The 18,959-nt window shown below is 45.8% G+C and overlaps 1 protein-coding gene across 1 annotated transcript in view; it reads left to right on the forward strand.

Annotated features, from left to right (window-relative positions):
* The window catches only part of LOC123368279, a 60,024-nt gene that overhangs the window by 29,304 nt on the left and 11,761 nt on the right, over window positions 1-18,959 (forward strand). Inside the window, exons 18-30 of the mRNA XM_045012934.1 lie at window positions 263-297; window positions 2,815-2,909; window positions 3,192-3,342; window positions 3,535-3,700; window positions 4,235-4,326; window positions 5,290-5,538; window positions 7,285-7,426; window positions 9,880-9,963; window positions 10,590-10,758; window positions 13,931-14,126; window positions 15,607-15,684; window positions 17,566-17,766; window positions 18,735-18,824. Of these exons, the coding sequence (XP_044868869.1) occupies window positions 263-297; window positions 2,815-2,909; window positions 3,192-3,342; window positions 3,535-3,700; window positions 4,235-4,326; window positions 5,290-5,538; window positions 7,285-7,426; window positions 9,880-9,963; window positions 10,590-10,758; window positions 13,931-14,126; window positions 15,607-15,684; window positions 17,566-17,766; window positions 18,735-18,824 (1,748 nt within the window). The remainder of the gene's footprint in view (window positions 1-262; window positions 298-2,814; window positions 2,910-3,191; window positions 3,343-3,534; window positions 3,701-4,234; window positions 4,327-5,289; window positions 5,539-7,284; window positions 7,427-9,879; window positions 9,964-10,589; window positions 10,759-13,930; window positions 14,127-15,606; window positions 15,685-17,565; window positions 17,767-18,734; window positions 18,825-18,959) is intronic.

Raw genomic sequence — 18,959 nt, forward strand, 5'->3', positions numbered from 1 at the left:
GCTGAGTCCAGCTGATCCCTGCCTGACAGAAAAGTACACTGAGTTGGTCTTAAATTAGAGCAAGGTTAATGAAGGGTCTGGCAGCCTTGGTACAAGGGATGGGTAAAGGCAGTGAGCCAGATTCCCAGCTGGGGAGAATCGGTCGTCGCTCCGTTGGAGTCACTGGGGCTGTGCTGATCCACCCCAGCTGAGGTGCTGGTGTGTTATCATTAGTGTTGCTTGGTCTCAGTAGCTGATTGGTCTCCTTCCCTCTCACACACAGGATGCCGATGCGGGCAGTACTGGCGCGTTGAAAATGTAAGTGTCTCTTCATAGCTGTTGCTTGTTGCGTGTGTATCTTCAGCCTCGTGCTGCGTCTCTGTGTCTCTGGAATGTACGTGTCTGATTTCTTTGGACAGGGCTACTTGCCATTGACACAAATATATAAAATAAATGAATGGAGATCTACCCATCTCCTAGAGCTGGAAGGGACCCTGAAAGGTCATTGAGTCCAGCCCCCTGCCTTCACTAGCAGGACCAAGTACTGATTTTGCCCCAGATCCCTAAGTGGGCCCCTCAAGGATTAGAGCTCACAACCCTGGGTTTATAGCAGGCCAATGCTCAAACCACTGAGCTATCCCTCCCCCTCCCCAGCTGATGTCTAACCTGATCTCCCTACTTAAAAATATGCACCTAAACCTTCACGTAGTGTCTGGGCTTGAGCTTTTCACTGCTGTGCATCCCCATGTTAGTCTCCTGTGATATGAGAGTTTCATATCTGGAGCTGTATCCACATGTAGCCCCTCCCTGGGGCACCCCCGTAAGGGTGGTAGAGCCCCTGGGTGGGGGCTGAACCCGCCTCCTCCAGAGCTAAGAGGACAGTTCTTTCCTGCCTGAGCCAAAAGACCCCCCCCGTCTTAGCCTAGGCTGCAGCAGGCTCATCAATCTCTGTGTACGGCCTGGCCATCGCTAGAGCCGGGCTGGGCACCACACTGGTAAGTGCGGGTTCCATGTGTAGATGTGTCTGTGGAGACAGTTACAGAATATAAAGAGTCCCTGGCATGGCCTGTAGGAACAAACCATGGGGTGTTTGTAGAGGTGCCTTAGGCCCAGCTCCACAAAGGGGCTTGGACGTTGTGATGCTGCATGTGGCAACTCCTAACTTCTAGTCGCTTAGAAAAGCGCTGGAGCAGCAGTGGGATCCACAGAGCCCGAGTTAGGCACCTCGCTCCCTGCACAATGCCTGGGCAGAGACAGGCCCCTGACAATGTGACACACCAAGCCAGCCTGCCAGGCGAGGAGCTGCCTAGGCCAGCCCATGGGAGATGCTGATCAGCGGGTACATGCTAAGCCCTTCCCCCATCCTTGGTCTAGGCTGCAGGGAAGCGCCTAGCTCTGCTCAATGATCCAAAGGGGCTTAGGCACCTAAGCCATTTCTGTGTCACTCCGCACAAAGCTTGAGATGTTCACTGCTGTGCATCCAAGCGACTCTCCTGTGATACTAGAATTTCATCATCTCCAAAGCTGCCTCTGTATGAAGCCTGTGTCACTCCCCACAAAACAACCAGAGGAGGAGGAGGAGGAGGAGGTAGTGGTGGTGAGAAGGAGTCTGCAGTCCAGTGATGAGGGAGGTGGAGGACCCAGGGGTCCAGTCCCCTTGTTCCAATGACTCATTGTTTACCTCAGTGGAACAGCATCACCGGGAGAGATTGAGGGAGCCCCATCTGAGTCTCCCATAGCTCAGTGTCTAGGGCTCCCTTCTGGGAGGTGGGAGCCCCTAGTTTAAATCCTTTGGGCCAAGGGGGTAATTAAACCTGGATTTCCTGGGGTGAGTGCTCCAACCACTGGGCTGAAAGGGGGGCAGGATCCTCCTCCTCTGGCTAGGTTTTGAACTGGGTCCTTTTCCTGGGTTGCTCTGGGGCTGAGGCAGAGATCGGCATTTGGACACCTAGAGGGAGGCAGCAGTGCACATGCCCAGAGGCACAAACTTCAGCACTGAGGGAGCTTGTCCCCTGAGAGCAGAGGCGCTCGGTGAGTGTAGGTGCTACAGGGTTAGGTGGTAGCTGAGCAGGAGTTTTGTGGCTCGCAGTGATGCCTGAAATTGGGACTTAGTCAGGAATTGCCTTGGTGGCTCTGGGCCTTCCCGACTGCAGGTCTGAGTACCCTGCACCTAACCCTCCTCCTCCAATCTAGCAATGTGGTTTTCAACAGTGACCGATCTGGTTTTGCCTTGCCACTAGCAGTAATGCTCATTCCGTGTACGTTTGGTGAGACCACAGCTGTGTACACTCAAAGGGAGCTGCCCCCCTCCCCGCTGTGAATGTCAGTGTGTTTGGGGAGCGCTGGGGCTTGTCTACATGGCCACTTTGTGTGCAGCAAGCCGGGGTGTGAACTACAGCACACTGTCCTGCGCACTAAATCACCCTGTGGACACGGCTGCCTCTTGTGCACTAAACGTTCCATATTGCACGTGGACGTGCTGCTGATTCAACAGCACTTTTAGTGTGCAGGAGTTGGCTCCACCGAGACAATTGGTGTGTGTACGTTCACACCCCAACCTCCCATGCACTGAGGGGCTGTGTAGACAAGCCCTAACTCCACTAGGCTATTCTGAGAAACATGATCCTACACACAAGGCCAGTATATTGCACACTCACTGTCTTTCCTGTTCACTGTTCTGAACATTTCTGCCTCCAGTGCTTTGTGCAAAGTCTGTTTCTTGCTCAGCTGCAGAGTGGTGCTGTCTGGCTAGCAGCTGAGCAAACCATTGTACAATTGTTGCATTGCTGATTCTTTAAAAATTGACTAAAGCTGACCTTATCCCTGTGACAACAGTGTGGACTGCCCATGGAGATTATGAAATGTGCATGTGGCTCCAAGGTCGGTGGGACTAATCACAAACCGGTCCAGGGATTTGAGGAAGTAGATACGTAAGTTTAAAATAATTGCGTGTAATGTAAAAGGAATGAGACTGTGTGAACTTAACCCCACACAGCTGTCTGGGAATTGTCTACTGGGGTGAACTATAGGTGCCAATTTTAAGGGAAATTTAATTGAAAGTTCAAAATTCCAATCCTTTTCCCCACCCCAATGTGACCCCACAGTCACTATAGTTGTGAACTGCTTAGGGTGAAACACCAAAAAAATACAAAGTTTTGGGAGAAAAGTCTGACCTCTATGACTGTCAAATAAATTGTGGTTTCTTAATACAGCACGAGGGATAAAACAGAGAGAGGCTACGTGCTGGAGAGTCCGTCCGCACGGAACAATGAGACAGAGAGGGATCTGCCTGCAACCGCAGTCTGCATTGCCAGAGCACTGCTCCATTCTTCAATGCTCCTGGGGACTTTTACCGATAGACAGGTGGGAAAACAAATACCCCCAGTAACATTCTGTCTGTCTGTCATAACTCATCAGCATTGTACACCACTAACAGGCTATACATTGTAATGGTAATTTTGTCTGAGTTATACATCGCCTTTGTGGAGGTGTCTGTACAATGAAGAGGGGAAATGCTTCCTCAGAGCTAAGCTATGGAAATACTTTGCCTTCTAGTCCATTTTGGAGCTAATGAAAGAGAAGCCTCCAGATGCAGAAAAGTTCTTTTGTGACCGCCTTGAAAAAGACATCCAGTTCCTAGCAGAGTCACTTAGTGGAAACATAGACGATGCAACGATGACAGTCCACCTGTTCCTCAGATACATCCTCGACAGCACAGCAGGTAAAGAAACGCCTCGTTTTAGGGGCTGTTATTTTTTGTTTTGGTTTTTGCTGCTGTATTTATGAAAAATTCAGACTAAAATTAGGTTCAGTATGTTTATCAGAGAGGGGAATGACCCATCAGGACAGCTCATGTAGGGATGAGGTGGATTCTCCAGCACTTGCAGTCTTGACATGAAGATGTGATCTCTCTTTCTAAAAGATCTGCTATAGCTCAGACGGAGGTGATGGGCGTGGTGTAGAAATCACTGGCTGAGGTCGTATGGCCAGTGTTATGCAGGAGATCAGACTAGATGATCATAACACTCTTTTCCGGCCTTACAACCTACGAGCCTATCAATAAACTGATTTGTAACTGGCAAATATTTTCATGTGCTCCTATATCTTATGACTCAAGAATTCAGTTGCCTGGTAACACTGTAATTCATTTCACTATTATGAATGACAATATTTACTGCAACTCCTCTACTTTAGATCTGATCATTATTTTATGTTAAATGATGAAAGCTGACGTGTAATTGTATATTTCTTACAGACACAAACATGACCATTAAAGTCATGCATGAAAAAGAAGACAGAGTACGGTGGGAAAGCTGCTTAAAAGCCATAACTCAGTCGTTCTTCCAGGTATGTGAGGACTGGTTTTCTATACATGGTAAATATCACAAATAAACCGGCTGCTTATTCAGGGTAAGAGAGAGAGAGCCAGGAAAAGCCCACCTGAGACTTCCACGCCACTGTCTCAAACTAGAAGTCACACAAAACATTTCTAAAATGCCATCTTTTGGCCAAAGAACCCCTTGGTGCTCAGATGCCTCAGTGATGGGCGCGTTATAAGAACCCGATAGAACCACATAGACTATATTAAGCCTGGCTCACTTTTCCAATGCAAAAACTTGTCCATTGTGTTCAGCGTACTAGAGAGGAAACCCCTGTGTGTTTGAGTGTCTGTGAACCTGGTGTTAAACTGCCTGCCACTCTGCATGCTCAAGAGTTCTGTGGGCATCTCATTATTATTATTATCATCACACTAGGGCCTGTTGGCTTCAACAAAGATCAGGGCCCCATTTTGCCAGGCAAATCACAGACACACACAGAGTCCCTTTGTGCTGGGCATGGGGGACCAGAGGGCCATGGCCCTCCAACTTTTTACCAGCCATAAGGGCGAGTGACAGTGGGGTGGGGGAGGAGAGGAGCAGGGGTCCAGGTCCTTGGGGGGGAAGGGGTGAGGATGGGGCAATGTTTTGGGGGCCAGGCCCCACCCCCACTCTTAGGGAGCGTCCATCATCCCTAGCTGGGTGCTGCACAGACAGACGGTGAAAGACAGTCCCTGCCCCAAAATGCTCACAGTCTAAATAGACAAAGGCAGGATTATTGTCCCTCTTTCCAGATGAGAAATGGAGACACAGAATCATGAAATAGCTTCTCTGAGATCACACAGGGAGTTGGTGGCAGAGCCAAGAATTGAACCCGGATCTCTAGTCTGGTGCCTTAACCCTGAGCCAGCCCGGGCTGCCTCTCAGACCGATTAGAAGAGCCAGGCCTCTTTATAACAAGACTCGATTCCTAACTGACATCTCACTTCCACAGGTGCTGGAGCAGAAACTTGCTTCTGCAAAGCAGCAGATTGTAGAGGAGGGAGCTCACAGTTCAAATGTTCTCCTGAAAGTAGCCTACGGCCAGTCCCCGCCTTTCAGCCACCTGCCGACCTGCGGGCCCATCAACATGCCCTGCATGTGGAGATTTGAACAGAGGATGACAGTCCAGCGCCTGACCCATCTGGTGCAGCAAGAAAATGGAGAAAACCAGTTCCCTCTGCTCCTGGCACTCCTGTCCAAGGTGCTCTGGGATGATTTGAAGTAATGTGCACACACAAACGGCGCATGGGTTAGAACCGCGCACACATATACAGAGATGTGAATACATTGTAACCCCTTTTCAGCCCAACAGGCCAGTCAAAGTTTGGGGCCTTGTGGATGTTCCAGTTGGAAGTAGAAATTGATGGAGTCTGGTATTTTCTTTACTGCAGTTTTGTTTATTTACAAAGAATGTACAAAGTCCTGTCGCTCTGAACACGGGGAATCAACCAGCAGGAAACAGCTTTTGTTGCTCACAGCACCAAGAGCAATTGTTGAGTCTGCACCCCTGATCGCTTCCCAGGTTTCTGCCAGAGTCACCCACCGGCTTGCAGCTGCTCCCTCCTTCTGGCAGTCCCTCCCTCTTAGCCTGTTCTTGTCTGACCTCTGTTTCTGTGAGCTTGTCTACACTTACAATGCTGTGCCACTGTAGTGCTTCAGTATAGATGCTACCTACATTGATGGGAGTGATTCTCCCACTGGTGTAGGTGATCCACCTCCCCGAGGGGCAGTAGCTAGGTTGATGGAAGAATTCTTCTGTTAACCTAGCAACGTCTACACAGAGCCTTAGGTAATTTTAACTACACCGCTCAGGGGGGGTGGATTTTCAATACCTTTGGCTGACATAATTAAACTGACCTCTTTTTCTGGTGTAGCCCGGTGTGATCTCTCTTCCCACAAACACACAGCTACTCAAAACAATACTCAGCCAAAAGCTCCTGGGCAGGTTCACACGTGTCTTTTGTCTTAGGTGGGGCTTTTACTTACAGTTCTGTTAAGGTCTTGATTTAAAGCCAGGAGATAATTACGCCAGGTCTTCCATCGTGTCTGTATTTAAACACGAACGCTCAGGGTTAAGTTATGCCCATAAAGCCAGATTCTAAGATGATGTGTAAGATTTACTCCCTTACTCTCATTTGGACTCTCTCAGGCCGACTCACACTCACCTACCAGTTGCAAGGGAGTCATGTGACGATGGCTGATTTCTCCAAACACTGAACAAGGAACTTTATTAGAATAAAGAAAATCCTAGTTTGCCTGGAGCCCGCTGTCTCTCTCTAATCCTAAAGTTCTTTGTCCAGAGTAGGAAAAAACCTAGTGTAGGCAGGGTTTCACGTGTCGTATGAACAGAGCTTAATTAATACATTTTAAGCTGACTTTAAAAAGCACCATTTTTTCCAGCTTTAAACGCCTTCCCTTCTACCAGGCTTCCTGCTGCACATGTAAAGAAATAGGACAGCTATCCTCACAAGGGGGTTAATTTACACCATTATTTTTTACACCTCTTAATCTGGCCCAAAGAAACGAAGCAGGTGGGATCTGCTACTTCCATTCCAGTCAGGCAGCTTCAGTTGATTGCAGCACATGCCTATGGACAATTTGAGTTTGCATTACCCCAGGTGTGCTAGCAATGACCAGTATGAAATGCTGGGCGGTTGGCTGGAGGTTGGCAGGTAGCAGGATCTTGGTGGAGCTTTCCTAGGGTCCAATAGAGAACTGTAGGGATAAAGTAGATTACTATTAAAAAGTCCAAAGGGGTTTGGAGCCAGATGGACCGGTCCCCGCTGGCTGCTTTGCATTGCTCCAGTCATGCAAAGCAGCCGGACACCCACATAACCATGAAGTTTGCAGGAACATCAAAACCACGCGACATTCATCCCAATAGCATCTTTTCTCTCCCACTGAACTTAGGCGTCATGTTAAAGCGGTGGTTACTTTTCTCTTACAGCACCAGCACATCCGACACATACGGCACCTGCCTGAAATTCTCACTCTGCAGCGCTCTCTGATCCACTGTTTCCAAAACGGCGATATCCACGAAGGTGAAAGGCTTTCTGTGAGAAAGTTCTTGGAACGGGACGACCTCTCAGGTACACTTCATACTTCTACGGTTATGGTACCAAATCCACCCTGGGAACAGTTGTATTGGAGTCAGTGGGGCCAGATCTCCAGCTGACATGAATCGTCACTGTGTGCTGGCCCTACAAACCGGTGGATTCCTCAGTGCTGCAGGGAGCTTCTTGGGGCTTTAGGGCAGCTTTGCATTGTGGGGACAACCCCTGGCAGCCTCAATGCACCCAAGAATCTGGATGTATTTCTTGAGCAGCAGTAAAGAACCCAAGGAACGTACATGGCTCAGCTAGGCGTGGTCTCTGCGCAAGGAATAATACTGACATGCCTGGGGCTTGAGCCAGATACTGCAGAGATCAAGGGAAAAGCTCCCATTTGCTGCAGTGGGCTTTGGGTCCGGCCTGTGGACCAAGGAGAACACCCGCAATTCTGCAATTATGTGCAAATTGTAAACATCCGTCCAAGAAGCCAATGAGAGCAATCAATCAACGTGCCTCAGTGACTGAGGAGCCTACGAGTCTTTGACTTTCAATAAGACTCTAGCCAGGTCCATACTACAGACTTGTGCCAGCATAGCCAGGCTGGTCAGGGGTGATGAGGTGCAATTTTGTGACTGACGGAGCTTGATGGCAAAAGCTCCTAGTGCAGAGACAGTTATACCAGCTGCACTGTGCTTTCACCAGGACTGCTTATTTTGCTCAGGGAGGCAGGAATAAGCCAAACCAGCAAAAGTGCTTTGGCCGCTGTACGCCATGTTCGCACTAGCAGCGCTTTGCTGGAACAGGATACTGGTATCGCCACACTGGCAAAGTGCTCCAAGTGTAGACCTGGCCGTGATCTTCTCAGGGCTAGATCCACAAAGGGGACTTAAACTCAGCATTGCAACGCCTGATAGTTACATGCCAGGCTGCCTAAGGGAATCCACAGATTAATACTTACCCAGAGAGAGAATGGCTTTGTACCCTGGTGATAAGGTTACCCACCTGGGAGAGCCTGGCTCCAGTGCCCCTGCTAATATTTATGTAGTTTATATGAAGTGGAGCAGGTTCAACAGGAGAGATTGAGAGGGTATTAGCCCAGAATACCCAATTTCCCAGTGGTTAGGACATTTACCTGCAATTCTAGGGACCCTGGGTTCTGAACGTAAGAACGGCCGTACTGGGTCAGACCAAAGGTCCATCCAGCCCAGTATCTGTCTATCGACAGTGGCCAATGCCAGGTGCCCCAGAGGGAGTGAACCTAACAGGTAATGATCAAGTGATCTCTCTCCTGCTGTCCATCACCCCCTCTGAGAATGCTTGCTGGGTTGGGCTTCTGCCCATGAGATAGGTGGGGAGAAGTCTCGTTCATAGACTCATAGAAATGTAGGGCTGGAAGGGACCTCGAGAGAGCATCAAGTCCAGGATCTAGTAAACCTAGATTGTCCAACGTGTTCCTAAAAAAAACCCAAACCCAATAATGGAGATTCTACAACCTCCCTCGGAAGTCTATTCCAGAATGTAATGACCCTTCTTAATATGTAACCTAAATCTCTCTTGCTGCAGATTAAACTCATTACTACTTGTCCTGTCTTCATTGATCACTGTCCTTTTTATAACAGCCCCTAACAGATCTGAAGACTGTTATCAAGTCCCCCCCTCATCTTCTTTTCTCACTAAACATGCCCAGTTTTTTTAACCTTTCCTCATAGGTCAGGTTCTCTAAACCTTTTATTGTTTCTGTTGCTCTCCTCTGGACTCTCTCCAGTTTGACCACATCTTCGCTCAAGTGTGATGCCCAGATCTGGACACAGTATCCAGCTGAGGGCTCCGCAGTGCTAAGTGGAGTGGTTACTGCTGATGAATCCTGCTGGGGCTTAGGAGGTGTCATGATGTAGAGGGCTGTGTGTATGCCACCTAGCAGACATTTAGGCATCTAGGGGACTTTACCAGTGGGAATTTAAGCAACTGCAGAGTTAAGTGGCAGCTGAGTGATTTTAAATATCTAAATTTTGGCTTCAGGTGCATGATAATGATAATTAGGTGTCTAAATCCCTTTGTGGATCTAGCCTTCAGTGCCTAAATCTCTCAAAAATCAATGTCAGGCTCCCAAAAAACATAGGCACTTTTCAAAATTTTACCTCTAATAACTAAAGATATACCAATCTCCTAGAATGGGAAGGGACCTTGAAAGGTCATTGAGTCCAGCCCCCTGCCTTCACTAGCAGGACCAATTTTTGCCTCAGATCCCTAAGTGGCCCCCTTAAGGATTGAACTCACAAACCCTGGGTTTAGCAGGCCAATGCTCAAACCACTGAGCTATCCCTCCCTACCTCCCTCTGTCATACCTGTTGGTAAAGCTTCTTTAAAGTTGTAAGGTATGTTAACATTTCAGTTAGTCTTTTTACTATTAGAAGTATTTTTGCAAGAGGGAAACTGTTTTTTTCTGCTGGAAAACGTATGTTGATAAATGCCATGTTCTCTTCCAACTTTAGATGATCAGCGTTTGACTTTTGAAAGAGCCATACAGACTGTTCAGAAAGTGTGGAGCAATATAAGATCAGGCCCCAGAAGCTCAGGTATTTTGACTTTCATGGTGTTTTACTTTCCTGTTTAGATATTTTTCTATCATGTAACAAACAAACAATTCAGGTGTGAAGCTGAGTATGAGTCTACTCCAGAGTAATTACCAAATATTCCCTGACACACAGCTGGTCCCAGATTACCACCTAGCCTGCAAAGACATGAGCATCCTTAACATGCTCTGAGTGGGTCTACTGACTTCACTGGGGCTACTCGAAGTGTCTAAAGCTCAGCATGGATGTAAATCTTTGCAGGGTTGGTGAGGAAGGGAGCTGCGTACCGAAAGGGCAGTGATAATCAGGTTGTCCAGTTGTGTAAGCTAACTGAGCATTTTGGCATATGGAAATTGCTAGCTAGAAGTGGGGGTGATTTTTAATTTTTTTCTAACTGTTGCAAGTTTTTCACAACGTCTTTTTTCATTAAACACTTGCTGTTTTTTTCCAGCCAGTTGGTTGAATTTTGTTTGTTTGTTTAGATTCAGTTTGAAATTTTGACAAAAAGACGGCGTGAAAAATGTGGAGAATTATTTTGTGAAAACCGTTTCTTTCCCCACCTGCCACTTGATACCCTGGTTCCTGTGATTCCGTGCACACGGCGTGAAAGATTCTCTGCTTTATTACAGAAATCAGTATCCCTAAGGAACTATGGTGCAAGGAGATCAGCGCTGACACTGACATCCTGGACCTCTTGCCAACCACTCCATCCATAACTTCCATTGTTACAAAATTCTTAATATGGCTCCAGAACAGCTGTATTGACACAGCTGCTCAACTCACTAAGGAAAAGCAAAGGTATCTTTCAAGCCTCACCCCTAGGGGTAAACCACTCTGACTAAGTAACTTTAGTTATCCATAAATCAACATTTCATCTTAAAACATAGATCCTGAGGCTCATCTCACTTCAGGTGGCATAAAACAGGCATAGCCCCACTGATGTCAATGATGTTACTCCTGATGTACACAGGGGTGAAAGTAACTCACAGGACTTACTGGTACGGCCGGAATCCTGGGGGTGTGTGGCGAACTAAAGGGCCCGAGGCTCCAGCCGCCGTGGAGCTCCAGGCCCTTTAAATGCCGGCCCCAGCCCGGCCGCTGGAGCTGCGGGCTGGGATTTAAAGGGCTCGGGGCTCCCTGCAGAGCCCTTTAAACCCCTGCTGCAGAAGCCGATGCAGTCCGGCATGGCGTACTGGCTCTTGCCGGTACGCCGGACTGTACTGGCTTACTTTCACCTCTGGATGTAGAGCCGTCTATCTGAGGAGGGCCAGGCCAGACTTCTCCAAGAAGAAAACATAACTCTTATGACCTTGTGCAATGAGGCAGTTAGGGTGAAGCTATATCAAGGTCTTCTCAGGTGGCATGTAAAGTTGATTTGGTCTTATTTTAGTGTCCCAGGCAGGGGTGCTGGAACTAGGGGTGCAGGGGTCCTGCAGCACCCCTGGCTTAAAGTAGTTTCCATCATATATGGGGTTTACAGTTTTGTTCAATAGCTTTCAGCACCTAGCACCCTGGTCCCAGACTTACCTTAGGGTAGCTGAGCTCAGAATCCGACCCTGACCCAACAACAATCAACTCCATACTGACCCCAGGGTAACTTGCCATGTTACCGTAAGGAAGGACCGAGGAGCACAGCAAGATGCTTATGGTCCCAACAGGGAACTGCCTTTTTACAGACATTCAGCGGCATATAACCCGGAGTGTGATCACAGCTGTACCAGTATGAAGATGTTGACAGCAGTGTAGTTTTCCCATATATTTAGGGGAATAAGTTATAGTGGTGTAAGCATCTTTATACTGGTGCAAATGCACCCGGCTAGGGGTTGAACCAATTAATCTATTTAGCTAAAAAAACACACACAATCCAAAAAAATAGCTAAATTGGTACAAAACCTGTTGGTAGAGCAAGTTAGCTCAACCCAGAGAAGCCAGCTGTAAACTGCTATAGGTCCATCCACACAGGGGTTTGCACCAGTGCCACTACACTGATTTTTTTAAACTGACTTCAGCTCAACTGGTGCACTTGGTCTTAGCCAAAAGGCCAAGACGCGCTTGATTTCAGTTCAACTGGTACAACCACAAGAGCAAAACTCCCATTGGCTTTAATGGGGCAGGTTGAAACTCTTAGGGCCCAGATTTACAAAGATGTTTTGGCACCTGAAGATGCAAAGAGGCACCTTGTGGGATTTTTCCAAAGTGCTAAGGCAGGTTAGGCTCCAAGCTCCCATTGTTTTCAGTAGTTGCAATGGGAGATACTATAGGCTAGTGGACACAGAAGACCTGGGTTCTAATCCTAGCTCTGCTGAGTGATGTTGGGCAAGTCAGTTGCCTTTCACTATGTCTCAGTTTTCCTAACTGTAAAATGGGGATAATGGTACTTAGCTCTACGAGCTAGAGGTTATTACTACTTATTATCTGTAGGTGCTCAAAGACCCTTGTAAAGCTGACCTTTGACCTTTGGTGCTTTAGCTCACACAGCGAAGGCCCTTAGTGCTGGAGATTGCAGAGTCTTTCTTCGCTTTCCCGTGTTGTCTCCTCTCTCTGGATGGCTGTGCTGCCAACTCTCCCTGTTTTACTGCCAGTCTTAGCTTCCCTGTCAGTCTCTGGCCTTCGTGGCTGTGGGAAAAGCCTGGAAATGTGCTCCCCGAGCTTCCCAACTCCAGGAGGTGAATAGAAAGGCCTGTGGCAAGAAATCAGCCTAGTAGCGCATCATTCAGAGCAGCTTTGGACTCTTCCTCCACTGACTCCCGTGGAGCTATTGTGCTGATGTGACGGAGAGTAGCGTTTGGCTCACTGTGAGCAGCTCTGCCACGCATGAAAAAGAACATGAGTCCGCCCCCCAGAAATCACAAGATTCCTCAAAAGTCACAAGTATCCGGGGGTAGCCATGTTAATCCGTATCCACAAAAACAACAAGGAGTCCAGTGGCACCTTAAAGACTAACAGATGTATTTGGGCATAAGCTTTCATGGGTAAAAAAAAACACTTCTTCAGATGCAAGAAGTGAGGTTTTTTACCCTCGAAAGCTTATGCCCAAATACATCTGTTAGTCTTTAAGGTGCCACCGGACTCCTTGTTGTTTTTTCAAAAGACACAAGATTTTTAAAAAATACTATTATGCTAGACGATGGCATCAAATGGGTCTCTGATCTACATTCAATCACTGACTTTCTTAAAGCTGATGAGTGTGTGAAGCATCTTTATTTCAGGCTGAATTGAAGGAGCGATTTACTACCCCTGTGTGTAATGATAGGTGGAAACAATGGAAGCCCCCTCCCAAGGCACTAGACCACATGGCAAGGCCAATCAGACAGTAAGCCATATGGGATGAGGGGTTTCCCTGAGGCTGATTTCAAATGTAAAAGGCTAGTGAATTGTTTCTCCAACCATGTCTATGTGTGAGAAGAAGAAAGACAGGAGAAGAAAGCCAGCAGAAAACTAGAGACGCAGTGGTGAACATGGCCCAGAGACAGAGAGCCTCCAGACTTAGAAATGGTGATCCAGGGACCCACCTCCTGCTTGTGTGTTCCTGCTGCGTTCAGGGAACCAGGACTTCATGTGCATTCTGTAAAAAAATAGGGTTGCACCAAAGAAATACCTGACCTGTATCATCCATTTCTCCTCTTAATGGAAACAATCCCACAAGGCCCTAAATGCTGGCTAATTTTCTTGGGTCAAAGGACCAACAATAATAAAGGTGGAGGTGCTTTTATTTGCCTCCTAAGGTCAAGATTTCAAGCTTTTCCCTGCAGCTACCAGGGTGGGAAATGTCCCTTTTTTAAAAATGGGAGCTGCTTTTCTCCCATGACTCCAGGAGCCAGAACCACTAATATCACGAGACTCCCAAGAATTGGCAACTGAGCACAAGGCTGGAGAGATGGGCTAAATGGCCCACCAAGGCTTGTTTCATCTTAGATTTCTTTGGCAGTAAAGAAGATGACCTCTCACATTGTTCTTCCCTTTTCTCCAGGTCCATTTCAGCGGAAGAGGTGAAGCTCACCTCTGTGCTAAGTGTTACCGAGAGCGATTTGATCACCATGGCGCTGTCAAATTTCCAGTACGTGCTAGAGGAAGATAGAACCAAAACCACCCACTATAACTTCCTGACTCTGCAGAGGCAAGTGATTCATCGCTTCATCAGCGGGAAGCCTGTCGTGAAAGCCCAGGTGAGTTCAGGATGAAATCATGGAGGTGGAGCTTTGCCGTAGACTTCAGTGCATCCAGGATTTTATTCTCAGTGCTTGCTGCTCTGCGGCCTGGCACCTGTGTGAGTCATTCACACCTGAGCAAACACAATCAAATCAGGATGCACAGGTGGAAATGGTGATGCGAGGTGAAAGACCTGATCCACGGTGGCCTTTTCCAGATTTACACCTGTTTAACATCATTGGTTACAGTGGGGTTACAGTGGTGTAAATTGGGGGTAATGCATTGGCAAATGAGCCCCACTGTGTTTAGACTTAGGTTAAAATGTTCAAACGTGCCTAAGTGACTTAGGAACCTAGGACCCATTTCCACAAGGGACTTAGGAGCAGAGCTGGTTGGGAATTTGTTGACACAGTTTTGTTGTTGTTGGAAAATGCCAATTCATCAGGACCAAACCTTCGCATGGGAACGTGCTGATTTTGACAAATTGTTCATTTAAATAAAAAGGAAAATTAGAGAAATGTTTTGGAAATATCAAAAAACCCTCGTTTTCTCGTTTGATTTCTGGTTTGAAACAATGGTGTGTTTTGAAATTATAGTTATTTATTAGTTTAAATTTAAAAAATAAAAGTAAAAGAGTCAAAATGAAAATTAAACATTTTTGAAATTATCAAAACAAAACATTTCCATTGACCCAAACCAAAACATTTTTCTGTTTGTGAAAATGTTCAAGATTTTGAGTTCCCATCTCAATTTGGAAGAGAGAAGGTTTTGAACTCCCAGATTCTCAGAGGATAGCAAAACTATCTCCCTCCCAGGTCTGCTTAGGAGTCTAAATCCCATTGACTTGCAGTGAGACTTGGGCTCCTAGGGGCCAGATTTTTTAAATGATTTCTCAGAGGGGTAGCCGTATTAATCTGTATCCACAAAAACAATGAGGAGTCCAGTGGCACTTAAAGACTAATGGATTTATTTGGGCATAAGCTTTTGTGGCTAGAAAAATCTTGCATCTGAAGAAGTGGGTTTTTTACCCATGAAAGCTTATGCCCAAATAAATCTGTTAGTCTTTAAGGTGCCACCAGACACCTCATTTTTTGAAATTATTTAGGCATCTAGGGGCCTATTGGAAATTCAAAAGCACCTGAGCAGGTTAAATGCCTAAGTCCCACGGGAAAACAATGGGATATGGGCACCCAAGTGATTAAATCATCTTTGAAAATGGTACTTACATTCCTATGTCACTTAGGCAGTTCTGAACACTTTAGCCTGAACTCCCATTGATTTCAATAGATGATTTTTTAAAATCACACTAAGGCACCTTTAAAAATCCAGCCTTAAGAGTCTAAGATACTTTTCAAAATGGGCTGTAGGCTCCTAAATCCCTTAGATGCTTTTGAAAATGATGCTTTAACCCTTGGAGTGTGCTTCAGGATTTTTTTCTGTATTGAACATGTTGTGCTTTATAAACCAGTTATTAATCACTAACGTTTTCCTTTTCAGACAATTCCGTCCATTGCGCTGAACAATGTGAAGACTTTGCACTCCACGAAAGTGAACGTTAGAGAACAATTGCGCCAGGTGAGATGAAAAACAACCCTGGGTTTTCCCCCAGCTTCAGACTCAGATAATCCTCTCTCTTTCCCCCACTGTAAACAGCTTCCATAGCCACTATACGGTCAGAAGGTTGAGTAAATATCCCAAACCCACAGTATGTCCACTCGCCCATTAAGGGCACCGTTCTCTAAACTCTCTACTCACTTCTGGGCGCCTTCAGGATTTGGGTGCTCAGCTTGCGACATCGGCGCAGCACAAAGCGGCCTTAGAGTAGGCCAGGATCAGGCCCATGATGAGACAAGTGGAGCTTCCAGCTCTAACTTTAGCCACTAAAAAGCACATTTTTTGTACAATTCCTTGGCCACTTGGAGTCAGGGGGGCCTCGTTCTCTTCCCTTGTTCGCCAGATTCACAACAGTTTTACTCCATTGACTGCCCTGATTTTATTTCTGAATGACACTGATGTAATGCTCTCATTGGTGGTTCAAACACATTTTGAAAGAATTCCATAATAAAATAGTTATTTAGAGAAGAGCGACTTGGGGGGCGCTTGTTCTCCGTCTCGTGACACAGGAACAAGAGGATTTTCAATTAAATTAAAAGGTGGCAAATTCAAAACTGACCAAAGGACATACTTTTCCCCACAGTACATGGCTATCCTGTGGAACTCACTGCCACAAGAAGTCACTGAGGCCAAGACATTAGCAAGATTCCAGAAAGGATTGGACATTTCTGTAGATCATAAAAATATCCACAGTTAGCTATAACTAGGGATGACAAAAATTTTGTACACCTCCCACTCTGGGGTTTGAGCCGGTCTCTTACTATCAGAGTCCAGATGGGGTCTAGCATGGGGGCAGATTATCACCCATCTTGTGCAGCAGGAGAGGGGTTCCTATACCTTCCTCTGTGCCATCTGGTATTGGGTGTTGTCAGAGACAGGTGACTGTACTAGACGGACCTGGCGTTGATCCCATCTAGCAATACTCATGTTCCCTTCTGGTAAAGTCCCATAGAATTTAGTACTGATGAAACCAAAGGTCTCTGTAATATGATTCCATAGAAACTGATCTTTAAACCTTTCCAGTTTCACAGAGAATGATACCCTTTCTATAGTTTTTGTCACCTTCCCCGAGAATTCCAAGCAGGAATCGAATTCTCACTTGAATTATATAGCAAAATCATCAAACGAATAGCACTTACATTCGATAGGAGTTTTACTTAGAGGGTCACCTAACTTTACAATCTTAACTATCAGAATGAGATAAAATACTTAGTAAGAGTTTTTGTGTATTATTAACACGGCATTATTAGCCCAGCTTAACGATGAGGTGACTTGATCACAGTCTTTAAGTACCAACATGGGGAACAAATATTTGATAATAAAGGGCTTTTCAATCTAGTAGACAAAGGTATACTGTGATCTTCTGGCTGGAAGTTGAAGTTAGACAGGAAATAAAGTAACATTTTTAACAGTGAGAGTAATTAGCCATTGGAATAATTTACTGAGGGCTGTGGTGAAGTCTTCCTCACTAGCGATTTTTAAATCAAGATTGGATGCTTTTCTAAAAGACCTGTTGTACTTCAAACAGGAATTCTTTTGGGGAAGTTCTGTGGCCTGTGTTACACAGGAGGTCAGACTCACTAGACTATCACAGCAGTCACTTCTGGCCTTAGAATCTATTAATCTAATATTCATTTGTCTTATATATGGCATCTCGAACAAAATTCCTCGTATCTTCTTCACACATTGTATACAGTCCCTTGGATCATATAACGCCAGTGTGGAAACACTTAAGGCTGAGTTATTCTAAGTTGCCTAGCAGATTTGGACGCCATTGATTGTAATGGGAATTGGATGTGGAAATCCTACAGCCAGCCTTTTGTCTCCTGTTGCTATCCATAGGAACCACTGAGTGTGAGTCTTATGAAACGCATCATGGAAGAGGCTGGTTCAGTGAGCGACATTTCCAGAGCACTCTCCACCCTGAAAGTGGCTGCGGAGTTCCTGGCTGTGACTGGAGGGGACCCGGAGCGGCTCCTGACTGAGTATGTCAGAAATGAGCTGAAGATGGAGGCTAATGCAAAGCAGTTCAGAGACTTACCAGTAAGAGAGTAACTTTGGTTTGAATTCACAGCAATGACAATGAAGCTCTCTATAATAAATATTTTTTGTTTTCATGCTTTCTACTATACATTCTGAAGATATGGACATAGAGTACAGTTTCTTTCAAAAACTATTGTTTGAGCAAAAAATTGTAGTTTTGACTAAGTGAATATTTTTGCTTTCCATGGAAAATTTCAACTTTCCATCAAAAAAAATGAAACTTTTAGGTTTAACCCAAAAATGGAAACAAAAACATCAATTTTCAGGTTGAAATTTTCCACAAAACCTTTCATTGAAATGTTCTGTGGAAGAAAACCCATTCTCGGACCAACCCTACTGTATAGATTCTAGTGTAGAGTAGATTTTTCTGTCAGAGAATGCCGACTTGATTAAACTGAAACATTCTGCAGGAATTCAGCTCACCTGCCTCCTACCTCCCCAAGTTTTTCAGCTCCTCCATAGCCCCAGATCATTTAGACACTTCTGAAAAAGTTACCCTGCATTCATTTGGAGACATGCCTTGTCTCTTTGTTACATCCCAGCACATGGTGACTGGTGCCTTTTGACACTACTGCAATACAAATAAATAATACTAATGAATAATCCGCACGGGCACAGTCTCTGAAAATGCCTGCCAGGTACCAGCAGGATCCCAACTTTTCAAACCAGAATTCTACGCAATGACCTATTCATTGAACTGAACTAGTTGAATAACTGAAACAAAGAAAATATTCTCTCTGTGTCTACAAAAGAATGTCAAAAGCTGCTTTCACTTTTCAGCAAACTCTGGTTCTAGGTGCTTAGCCAGTGATTCCCACCAGCTCAGTGGTTTGACATTCTTTAAAACTTTGGCAGTAGCAAGGCAACTGTGAAACACATATAGAATATGCTCACTTCCGTGATTAGGATTTAAATATCAGTGTCAAGGCTTTTATGGGTAAATCCCTGTCTATGTTGTTTCATCTCAGATTGTCCCACAAACCCAGCTGAAGCACATCCTGTTTCTGTGGCAGATCCTGTCAGCAAAGAGATCAGCGCTACTTGTACAAATGAACCAGGTAATGGAGGAACCCACCCCAGAGAGTGCCTGGGATGGGGCTGTGATTAGACTGAAAAAATTCTGTGCAAATTGTTTTTAATCAGAAAATTGGGTTTTTGACAAACTAAAGTTTTTCACAGAAAATTTTGACTTT

Source organism: Mauremys mutica, chromosome 4, assembly GCF_020497125.1.
Source record: "Mauremys mutica isolate MM-2020 ecotype Southern chromosome 4, ASM2049712v1, whole genome shotgun sequence".
Classification (NCBI taxonomy): Eukaryota; Metazoa; Chordata; order Testudines; family Geoemydidae; genus Mauremys; species Mauremys mutica.